At 32.0% G+C, this 12030-nt stretch overlaps 1 protein-coding gene across 1 annotated transcript; it reads right to left on the bottom strand.

Moving 5' to 3' along the window:
* Positions 1 to 3501: 3501 nt before the first annotated feature.
* LOC114392173 (uncharacterized RNA-binding protein C1827.05c-like) lies at positions 3502 to 6621 on the bottom strand. The gene is made up of 9 exons (XM_028353222.1): positions 6464 to 6621; positions 6199 to 6297; positions 5978 to 6098; positions 5824 to 5879; positions 5150 to 5197; positions 4967 to 5064; positions 4225 to 4294; positions 4021 to 4131; positions 3502 to 3900 (listed from the first exon to the last, which is right to left on the bottom strand). Exons 2-9 carry the CDS (start codon positions 6280 to 6282, stop codon positions 3853 to 3855), a joined length of 636 nt encoding a protein of 211 aa, XP_028209023.1. The 5' UTR covers positions 6283 to 6297; positions 6464 to 6621; the 3' UTR covers positions 3502 to 3852.
* Positions 6622 to 12030: the final 5409 nt, after the last annotated feature.

Below are 12030 nucleotides of genomic sequence, written 5' to 3'. Positions count from 1 at the left end.
TCTCACAGGACACCGTTAGGGTCCACTGATTATACTTTTAGTCGTGTACCTTTAACAATCGTCATTGTCAAAAGTTGTACCCCGAACGGTTATGGCGACATAAGAGTTACACTCAAGGTAGTCAAGTTTAATTCGGTTTATAAAGATTACATTGCTATTTATGGGATATTCATTCATGAGAGTTTTGATTTCAGAATCCTAAAGGGACTATTGATGCCACTTTGCGATCGACAATCATAGAAGATCAAGATTTTGGCCAATATTGGTTCTATCTTAGTTCTACAATAGGTAAGTTTCTTACTCTTGTTGTTAATTTCTTACTTTTTATGTTGTATAAAGTTTATCTTTTTGTTGAACGGAATGGTATACTCTATAGGCTGTTGTGTTTTTTCCCTTTCCTCCTCACTCCAAATGTTATTTGAATATTACACTGCACAATGTTGTCAAGGTAATGTTTTTGCATTTTAGGTTACCAATAATTTTGGTATTCACAAATTTGCATTGTATGCCCATATGTTGTTAATATTTGACCTAGGTGTTTCCGGAAAATTGACCTCTTGTCAAGAAGTATTTATTATGTGCATCCAACACATAATGAAGTGTGTTTGAGTAATGGCTTTATCGTTTATGTTTGTTTTTTATATTAATGATTATGTATGTTTTAGGAATTTTATGTGTAATCTTATTTTATTTTATGGTTTATCATTGAAGTTCAATCACAATGTTTTTTTAATAATAGCAGTAATTCCAATTTACATTGCGATTGAACTTAAATGATAATTCATAAAATAAACTCAAGAGAGGTTTGACCCGCTAGAGATTTCACGATCAGGTTGGAGAAAGGTGGTGTGACTGTGACAAATTCTAGAAATTGAACATGCCTTGCTCTCATGTTGTTGCTGCTTGTAAGCATGGCTCACCATGAGTATAAGAACTACATGCATCTTGTGTATACGTTGGAAAGTGTCTCTAATATATACCGAGAATTTTTTTTGGAGAAGTATTGACCACCGTGTCACGAGCTAATAATCTACCCCAATCCATACAAGAAAAGAAATTTTAATGGTTGTCTTGTCTCCTCTCGTATCCACACCATAATGGATATCTAAGAATCGAATCAAACAAAGCGATGTTTTGTGTATTGCATCCCAGGTCATTCAAAGAAAAATTACTCCCACCGTGTAGACTTAAGCCAACAATGTTGAATTTATGTCATATTCTTTGTATTTTTTTAAAAAAATTGTATTGTTTCAAATTTAAATATTTTAGTTCAATTAACTTGTTGCTATATTTTTTATCTTCTTTTTCTCATTTAATTTTCTAACTAAAAAAATAAAATTAATAAATAAGAAAATATATGATCACTTAAAAATATATGCATTTTTCTTAAAAAATATATTAAATAAGTAACAAAATTAATAAAAAAAAATATGATGTAAATCATAACAAGGAAAACTTAAAATGTTTTTTTTAATTTTTTTCCATATGATAGTTATAAATCATAACAAGGAAAATATTTAACTAAATTTAAATACAATATAAATCAAATAAAATTATATTTTTTTATAAATATTTAACTAAATTGTATTTACATTAAGTATTTAAATATATGCATTTTCTTAAATACTATTTTAGACAAACTAATTTTTTATAAATTAACATATATAAAACAAAATAAAACAAAAAAAGTTAATTTTTAAAAAAAAATTGTAAGAAAAATATAGAAAACAATTTAAAAAAAACTAAAAATAAATAACAAAAGAAATAAAAACAAAAAAAATCAATTCATATTCTGAGTTAAAAGACACCTTATGAATTTTTTTCTAGGAAATCGATTCCGTAAGGTGATTTAGAAAAAAAAATTGTAGGTGACAAATAAGTTTGGAGGGACTAATTTCTCACCATAAATAATGTTTTTTATCATTGTGATATAAATAATTTTTGAGTTGTATTATTTAGATAATTATTTATTTTTTTGTATTACTTGGGTGAAAAATCCACTATCATCGCCATAAGCCTTTGGTCTAATCTTGGATTGTGCTTAGTCCATGAAAGATTTACAAGCTCTCTAAGAACATGCCAATTCCTTTATTGAAGAGAGAAAATCAAAGCTCGCCTCAATGTTTATTGCCCCATCAAGTTCAAGTCAATTGTCAATCGATGTTATTCCATCTTTTTAAAAAAAAGTGCATTTATATTCTTACATTCATTGTAATACGCTTTTTACATTTTCCCCATTATGGTGAAAATTCATAAAATAATTACTAAACATGGGAGTGGTGTAAAAAGTGGGTAAGAGTGACAATTTTATAAATTTGATTGGTTCAATCATTCGTTGATTATTTTACATATTATAGCAAAAAAAAAAAAAAAAAAACTGTCTTTCTCTCTCCCCCACACTTCTTGGTAATTGAAAAGGATAGTAAATTATTATAAACCTCCCATAAAGGCTTCAACTCTAGATTAAAAAAAAAACACTTGTATTTCAGTTAACCAAAAGTTCATAGGTATTAAATTTGTTTTAGGCTGTTCACAAGGGTCAAGGTTTAGACTGGGCCGGGTCACTTGCAAATTTGGGTTACAATTTGGGAATTGTTAAATACATTCCCTTTTTGCTAGGTACCTCCTACTTTGATTTAACCTTTTTACAAAAAATACCTATAACAAAAACACATTTCCTTGCATTGGGGCGTGCATTCACAATACAAAACAAAAACAAGTACGGGTACGAGTTAGATATATTCATATCGAATTTAATTGCCAGGATTTTTTTCTCTTTTTAGTTTGTTTGTTTTTCCCTTTCTACCCCTCTTTCCTTTCTCTCTTTGCCCTAATTTCAAAGGCTGATGCGGCATTGCCACCACTATTGAGTACCAATGCTTGTAATGGAATGGAAGAGATGCAGGCAGAGACTCGCCTCCTATGGTGTTAGCAACATGTGCGAGAGGGGAGCACTCAAATACAAGGTGCGATGAAGAGAGAGGAAGTTATGCTACTGTAATCACGACAATTTCTAGTCAGAGATCGAGCACTAAAGGAAGGAAGGTGATGCCAAGGAGAGAAGGAAAGTAGAGAAAACAAAGGGTGGCACCACAAAAAATCACTCCCAACAACAAACAGGTGGCGATGAGAGGCGAGAGAATTGATCCCTTTATTCTTGCGAGTTTTACTGTTTCCTTCTATCTTTTCTTCATTGATTTCCCTAATGTTGGTCCTAACATCCTCTGTACATGGGAAGCTTGGTCTGTAGGGGTGCACCTAGCCAAATTGTGGCTCACCCAAGCACTTTTCTATTCTGTTTTATAATTATTATTTCACTTGTATTTGTTATGGTGATGAACAAATGACACTTGAATCTGATGTTGATGGTTTGAAATTGCCTAGTGCGTGGGAGAAGAGGGAACAAGGTGGAGGAAGGAGATGAAGGGAGAGCACCACTGCCACCCACAGTGATTAAGAATGGGTGAAGAATGGGTAGAATGGGAAAAAGAAAAAGAAAAAGAAAGAGAAAAAATCTTGACCATTAAACTAAATATGAATATATTCAATGGGACAAAATAACTCCCATGGGAGAACTAATCCACTCTCCCACGTCAACCAGCGTCCGAGTCTATATTCTGATGGTCAAAAAATACAAAACAAACTCAACTTTCCCTTGAATAATAACCATTTTACTTCTCACGTGTATTTTGTTTTTTCCTCAAACAATAACCATTTCACTTCTCACGTGTATTTTGTTTTTTCCTCAAACAATAACCATTTCACTTCTTCAGTGCCGGATAGTTCTCAACATGGCTCTCATCACAATATAATTTCAAGGTATACTCAATGAGCTCAATGTGGTCAAACCCCTCAGTCTTCAAACTTTATTTTCTTTGGTGCAGGTTGGATGTTGCCCACCTGCAACAGCAATTATATATTTCAGAATGAGCAACCAAACCGCAGATTGAGAACAAAAGTCAAGATGCAGACTTTCTAATTTTATGAAAAAATACAGATTGATAAAAGCAAGAGTCTCACAATCTCAGGGCATTCATAATCAATGCCAGCAGCCTCTATCCTTTTACGTCGTTTTTGGTCATGTTTCAGAACCTTATCCACCAACTTCTGGTGCTCTTTCAATGTTCTTTCCTGTAATCACAACATCAATGAACGGAACATTATACTGAGAATCAGGCTGACAATATCCAGAAGATATACTTTCTTATCCATTGATCTAGATACCTTGTCATGACGCTTCCGTTCAATTTGGACTGAATCCAATGGCTTGTAATGGTAATTGAATCCTCTCCATCTATAAAGAAAAATGCCACATCACATATTCATTTGATACTCGTGGTGATATTCAAATGCACGAAACTAATTCTTAGTTTAACCTTTAATCAAGACACATAATATGAAATTTTACAGGATCAGGATTCCTGCTCATTTTTCAGGCAAGTGGGATTATTTGGTTAAAAAGGAATGCTAGGCTTTTTAATTGCACATGTTGAGATATGATAATTTTCCTAGCTACTATTTGGGTTTCTGCTCATAGCATTTTTTGAGGTCTACTTTCTTTCGTTGCTGGGGTGGGGGTCAGAATAATAATCTTGCCTACAATCATCTTGAACAAAAGTGTCACCAAACTAATGGGCATATAATATAAGAACTTGATAGAAGTTCTATGGAACAGAACTGATAATAAAATTCTATCTGTTATACAGAGGGATTGGAAACCTATAGTGTGCTAAATTATCTTTGAGTCTAGCCAATGCCCCACCCCAAAATAATTCGTGGGAATTCCTGATTGTCCCATAGTGTTTTCTTCTAGACTCTCAGTAAATATCTTTCTTTTTCGTACAAAAGTAAAGAAAGGAGATGAAAAGAGAATAGACAGTTAGACACTAACAGCCTAGGATTAAGAAAACCATGTAATGAATCCTTAAAAGAAGATAGATATGGAAAAAATTTATGAATAACTTACATTCTTGGATGAACATGCTCTGGAGGTATTACATAAACTTGGAGAAGGTGTTCAAAAAGGAGATAATTATGCATAGTATCAGCCACAATTTTTGCTACCTATAAATCAAAGCATTATATTAGAACGAGGTAATAGTAGCCAAAAGTCACAATACATTGATCAGTCAGCTGAAACAACTACTACCTCAGGAGATTCAAATTCTATGAAACCAAAATGTCTTGATTTTCCAGACTGTTAAACATCAAGAAACACATATGGTCAGTATCAATCAACTAAAACAAATATCAATCATCACTGCAATGGTAATTCAATAACAAATAAATACTGCTGAATCAAAGTATTTAAAGAAACAAATAACTTGATGGCTCAAAACACATACTTTCTTCCAAATGCTAAGAGCAAAATACAAAAAATTATTAAAATATTGATTCAGATGCGCTTTATCTTCCATGAAGTGAGTGCTGAAGACAAGGAACTCACAACTATTATATGCTTGAAGGTTTTGCATTTGCATTTAAAAATTTCCTTAAATTAAGAAGACACACCTAAACAAAGCATGAGACAAGAAAAATAAATTTTGACCACACAACCATCCTTGGATAAAAGATAAAAAGAAGTTAATCACACTATCCACTCGTGAGTGCATTCTTTCCCCTGATACACATTATACACCCATATGCACATACACACCAGAATGAAACATTCGACAAAAAAAAAACCACTGAATTCATAAGTACCATCAACTATACATGAGTAGATAAACTAGAGTAACCAAGGATTACCACAAATCATCATCAATTTATGTAAACAACAACAAACACAAGCAAAGGAAACAAGTAAACAAGCATGCAACAAACCTTTTTATTCCTTGCGATTCTCAACCTCTTGATGGTTCCAAATTGCCCAAAATAACCTAAAAAAAAAAAAGCAGTGATAAACACAAAAACAGTCCACAAAAATCATGTAATAAAATCTGAACAACAACAACAACAACAAAAGCCAAAAATGCACCTTCCATCTCCTTCTCATAGAATCCATGCGGAATCCGACCGACATACAAAACCGTGGCGGTGTTCTCCGGCGGCTTCTGCTGGGAGGCGGCGAGCTTACGAGCAGGACCACCTTCCAAGGGCTTCACCAATGGAGCAACAACATTAAGCACACAAATTGCACACAAAAAGAAAAGAAAATTGAAAACTGAGAGCACATGATATCAACATTCATTGACGTACCAAGAAATCAGCACCCTCAGATGGCTTATTATTAAAGGAAGCCCTTTTCAAATTATTCATAGCTTTCTTCGCCTTCTTCCCCATCTCACTATGCGAACCCTAAAACGTTACAGAAACAAATTAGATTATCGTGAAAAAGAAACGGCTTTGCGATATATAACTGCAAAATTGTGTTGCTTCGCTATGCGGCGGTGAGTTGAAGGTTGAAACCCTAACGGTTAGAGCAATTCATCAATTTCATTTAAATAAATTTGAATTACTATACCCAAGAGAGTATTGAAAATAACGTGGGAGGCGCAGAAGCTTTGATAAATTAGAGGCCGGCGAGCAGTCTGAGCAGTGGTGGTGAGTCGCGAGTCTGAGGCTTGAGAGCGGCGCAAACACAAAAGGGTTTTATGCTTTTAGGTTAAGTTACGAGGAAATAGGGATAAAATACTAACTTATGAAATTAGATATAAGAATAAAATAAATATAAAAATATACACCAAAATACTTTATTTCCTTTATGTATAATTATAATATACACCAAAAACTAACTTATGTATTAGACATCAATCCATTATCATTATCAATTTATTATTATTATTATTGTTATTATTTATTTAAAATTTGTTATAACCAACGTCTTGTAGTTTTAAATATTAAATTATTATAAATGTTTTTTGAATTTGAAAATAGTTGAACCAAAGAGTTATTATTAAGGTCTTCCTGGGGTCAAGCCACATGTAGGGAACACATTTAGTGGAAAAATTCATATTTAATTTTCATTATATACAAAATCTTTTAGCCCATCGATAGAGTTAGCAAAATGGGTGGGTCAGTTTGGCTAAATCCATTGGATCAAGCATGAAAAATGGTTTAGGTCTAGTTAGTTCATATGTTATATGATCTTATTTTTTGAAGTCCAACAAGGTCTAGTGGCCCGTCAAGCCAATCCATATTGACCCATTTTACTATTTTAGTCTAAATTTATATTAATTCAAAATATAAATAAATTAAAAAATATCGGGCTAAATTAAACTCAGTTGAATTGAGAACTGTGTTTCTTGAGTCCAATCTAGTCCAACAAGCCTATCAATTTGGTCCAAATATGCCCAATTCTATTTACTCAACACTTTTAGTCCAACTCAACCTCGCCTAGCAGGTCAATTGGTCAAGCTTGGCCTTCCAAACAATGTAGGATCATTTTGCTAGCTTTATCCAACAACAGTCATGCATCGCAAGTGAAATTAGTCTCTAACCTAGCATGTTGGGGCACTCTAATCTCTAATCTAGGACAAATTTTTTTTTTGATGATTATAAAATCTTATTATTGATAACTAATTTCTTCCAATATGATCATACATCAAATATTTTTAAAATGGTTATATAACTTTATTTATATATAATTATATACAAATAAAAAAAGTTAATTCATCCCTCGTAAAACAATTAACTTGTTTATTGCTTAGGATACACGCAATATTAATTATAATATTAAATTATAAAAGTATTTCTTTTAATTAATTGAAAAAACTTAACTCATAAGTTTTATATTTATTTTGTGGTTTTTATTCTTTATTTTTAAGAGGAAATGTTTTTTTAATATTTATTTTATTGTAAAACACAATTATCTAAAATTATTATAAATGATTTTTACTCTTTATGTTGAATCAAAGAGATTGAAATTTGGCAAGCAACAAAACTCACTTCTCTTGTGGTATTTTTAATATTTATTTAGTAATCAAATATAAAGTGTTAGAATAAGCAACAAAACTCACTTCTCTTGAAATTTGGCAAGAATTATCAAATTAATCGACTACATGTTTAGTAATCGATTATCTAAGTTAGTTTTAGTATATAAAAGTCTTTGAGACTCAAGATAATCGATTACCACATTTAGTAATCGATTAGATTGCGCCTAACAACTTTAGGAGCTCTCTACGAAACGAGATAATTGATTACCACTATCTATAATTGATTACCACGTTTCTAGAAAAATGAAGAAAAGAGAGATTTGAATGAATAAGTTGATGGCCACATTTGTTAATTGATTAAAATAATTTTATCTGTTAAAATTATAAATACACTCACATGTTCTTTCTCATTACTGACTCTTGATTTGATTTTATCTTTTGGAAAATACTTTTTGAAAGTCATCTAAGGGAACCACTATGCATTTCAATAAGAGATTTATGTTGATCAAGATTCATTCATTCTTCATCATGGTTTGATAATCAAAGGAAGAACTTGAAGATGTTGTGATTTGCACATCAAGGTGTATTCAATTTAATTATGAATTCTTTATAGGTTCTGACCTTGATTAGGGTTATCAAGGATTCAAGGGTTTGTGTGAGTTGATAGGATTTCAACTCCTAATCCTTCTTTTGATGTGAAAGGGCCATAAAAACTTTGTTTTCTAAGGTTTTCAAATATATTGATTTTATTTGTTGTTGATCTTACTTCTACAAGTTTTTTGAGAAAATGTTGATTTATAAAGGGTTATTGATTTTAATTGAATTAAGAAATTAAGCGGTAATGTTTTCAAAGGAATTTATTACACCCCCTTTTATATTCTTGGTTATTCCAACATTTTATATCATAATGATTCTCATCAAATCAATCAATTAAATCAATAATTATATATTATTTTGGTTTTATTGAATATGGTGACTGATTTATTTAATTTTGTGGAATATTTTTATTACAACAATATATTTAATAATAATTATAACATTCTTTATAAATATGATATTATGATAAAAAAATATAATTCCTATAATATTACATGAAGCATTTTTTTTTTGTAATAAATTGTAAAGAAAAATATCATAATAATGAGAGTTGAATTGTTATTTAAAAAAATTTGCAAGTTTTTTTATTAGGCACACTATCATCTTATACAACTTAAAGAAAGCAAACATAGTCAGACAACAATGGACCAATTATGTAAAACACTTTTATAATAACAAAACCAAATTCAAACTCTTAGTCAATTAAATAATATATGATAAACAAATCATACACAAAAAGTTTTATATTGGTTCGTTTCTACCACTAAGAATACATTCAATTCTTCATAATCCACCAAGTTCCACTACCTAGTATTCTTCACAACCACTTTTGGATCTTACAACAAAGCTTACTCAAGCTTTAAAAACCTAAGTATTCTTTGACTATTAAGCCATTTCTGGCTCTAACAAATTAGTAGAGTTGTTGATGTTTGTTTGCACATAAACTAGCCTTAATGTCTTATAGACAGATATACAAATTAAGCACTTAATCTTTTTTTTCTCAGGATTTACAAGGTGTTTCGAGAGTCTTACAACTTAAACAATTACAAAATAAACTTAAAGCAGAGAGGGAAAGAAATATTTCAAATATGGCTTGCAAGTTTGTCACTTCAATTCTTCAAAGCTTCTTGTATTTATACCCTTTCTTCATAAGGTGGGTCTTGTCTCTAAATGGTCTTATGTTCTTCGTGTTAGCTTGCATTTGAAGAGGTATCCATTGGTGCATTAATGTGAGCAGTAAATGCGCATCCAATCCATGTTGATAAACCTCTCTTCTTATCTTCTTTAAGCCATACTTCAACAATGGTCAAATCACTTTTGCTTAGAGCAAGTTGTAACACCCTAAAATCTATTATAAATAAATATGCACTTTTTCCATTTTGTAAATTGATTTTTTTATGTATTAATTAATTCAATTGCGGAAACATTTTACTTTTAAAAAAACATGAGTAAACTTCTTTTTTCTTTTTATTCCTTTATACATACAAGTTGTGATGAAAAATATAAATCGTTTTGTAAAAACATATGCATTCCAATTATAAACCATACGCTTTTTGAATGAAGAGAAAGAGAACTGCTATAAAGTTAAACTACTAATATATATATATATATATATATATATATATATATATATATGAAGGATGATTCATTACAATACTTAGTGAGTTTGAAAACAAAATACATTAGAGTGTGGATATGCCCTAAATTACACATAATAAAAAGATGATGATTGCAAGTACCAACAATATATTTGGAACCTAGGTCTACCCATACATATGCAAAAGAAAGGAAAACACCCAGTTCCACAACATTCATCACTATCCTAAACCTAGGGAAGAAACTATATGCAAAAAGGGTGAAGCAAAAGGTCAGTAGTTTAGAAGATCCCTAACATTGAGACTTTTGTGAGGAAACATTCAACATATCCTCATCGGGGTTCTCCTCAAAATAGGGCAACTCCCCACCAACCGTTGTCACTATTGCTACATGCTTTGATGCATTTGAAGAAGACGACAAAAATGGTGAAGAATAAATCTTTATGATTTCCATGGATGCTACCATCTGACCCTAAAATAAAAATGTAAGGGGTGAGTCTTTCGGCAATCCAAAACACAAAAAGACCTAAACATAAGTCAAAACACATAAGACTAGCAACCATTGCGATGTGGTTATCTACAGGAGCTCACACACATCTTAAGGCGTCACTTTTTCACTAACTCAACATATACATCACATTGGCTAGCTACCACTGGAACTCCCAAAACTCAATGGTCTTACAACATTTTAATTTGGATGACTACCGGGAGTATACCTTCACCACAGTTTAATGGCAGGCTTTCACTGATCGGTTAAGCCTTGCATTTGTCGGGATTGTCAAGTTGGCTTCATGGAAAACACAACCACAAACTTCGCACCACATCCCCAAGAAATAGTAAGTCAGCGAGCATACCTCAGGTACCACTCTATAAGGCCATCCCAAACTTTGAGGACTAACTTCTTACCACTTCTCCTAAGTATTTACTTTATCGCCGTTGTGGGGTATGACTACACAGGTACAAAATGACGTCGAAGGCGAACCAAGTTCGATAATCATTTGAACTTAACCAAAATAGGGATCCCATCCACTCCTCACAACTTCTAGCACGTTTTCCACACACAATTCTCTTGAAGGAGTTCTCTGCATTCCACCACAAGTCAATGTCTTGCACATCTCTCAAGCACATTACTCTATCGGAGAAAACATCCTAGTCACATTGGTACTTATGTTTAAGTCCTTACGAGTTAACACAAAACATTGTATGTCGTTCGTCACACACAATGTCCACTAGAACAAGGTTCTAGTCCACATTGGGACTTATGCCCAAGTTCTTGCGTCATTCAAATAAAAGCACACATCTTTCAAGACACATTGTGCCCACTAAAATAAGGTCCTAGTCGACACCAAGACTTGTGCTCATGTCCCTATAACTACCACACATAGGTCCTAATACACAAATCATTACCGCCCCCGGTTACAAGATAACCGGGTCACACAAAATGTCACATGAAATAGTGTCTGAGGTCACAACTCCCAATCTTCAATTAAAACATCACATTCCATAGTTATAGTTGCCCGGGATTCACACTTCCAAGGTCTTTCAATTGTATACAAACATATTATAACTCACATGGAAATCATCAAATCATCACACAAAACTTAGACATAAGTAACAAGGCAAATCATTCGTACTTAGTCAAAATTTAAACAATTCAATACATTCTAGTAACATGCATTAAAACCTTAGCTTTTAGAAAATAGGAAGATTCAAGCCTCTGTAAGACATTGCAAAGAATTTTATTATTAAAAACCTTTTATATAGACTTGAAGGAAAATGTATTATCTTTCCAACAAGGTAAAGTACACCACCATTAAAACTCTACAAAAAACATAAAAATTCTTCGAGGCAATGAGACAGAGAGTACTCTAGTTTAGACATAGTTCACAGATTGGTTAATTTATACCTCTTCCCAAAACCAAAAAGACTTTTACCTTTTACATTGTGAATTTAAAATAATTCTA

The sequence above is a fragment of the Glycine soja genome, chromosome 2 (assembly GCF_004193775.1).
Source record: "Glycine soja cultivar W05 chromosome 2, ASM419377v2, whole genome shotgun sequence".
NCBI classification, from domain to species: Eukaryota; Viridiplantae; Streptophyta; class Magnoliopsida; order Fabales; family Fabaceae; genus Glycine; species Glycine soja.
Note: the sequence above shows the minus strand (reverse complement) of the source record. Positions and strands in the feature narration are given on the sequence as shown.

Excerpts from the sequence above, each read along its gene's own strand:
- LOC114392173 (XM_028353222.1), bottom strand. The coding sequence starts at position 6,282 with ATGGGGAAGAAGGCGAAGAAAGCTATGAATAATTTGAAAAGGGCTTCC. Across the intron at positions 5,198-5,823 it reads GAATCGCAAGGAATAAAAAG|TCTGGAAAATCAAGACATTT; the intron begins GTTTGTTGCATG and ends GATGTTTAACAG. Across the intron at positions 5,065-5,149 it reads TAGAATTTGAATCTCCTGAG|GTAGCAAAAATTGTGGCTGA; the intron begins GTAGTAGTTGTT and ends TTTGATTTATAG.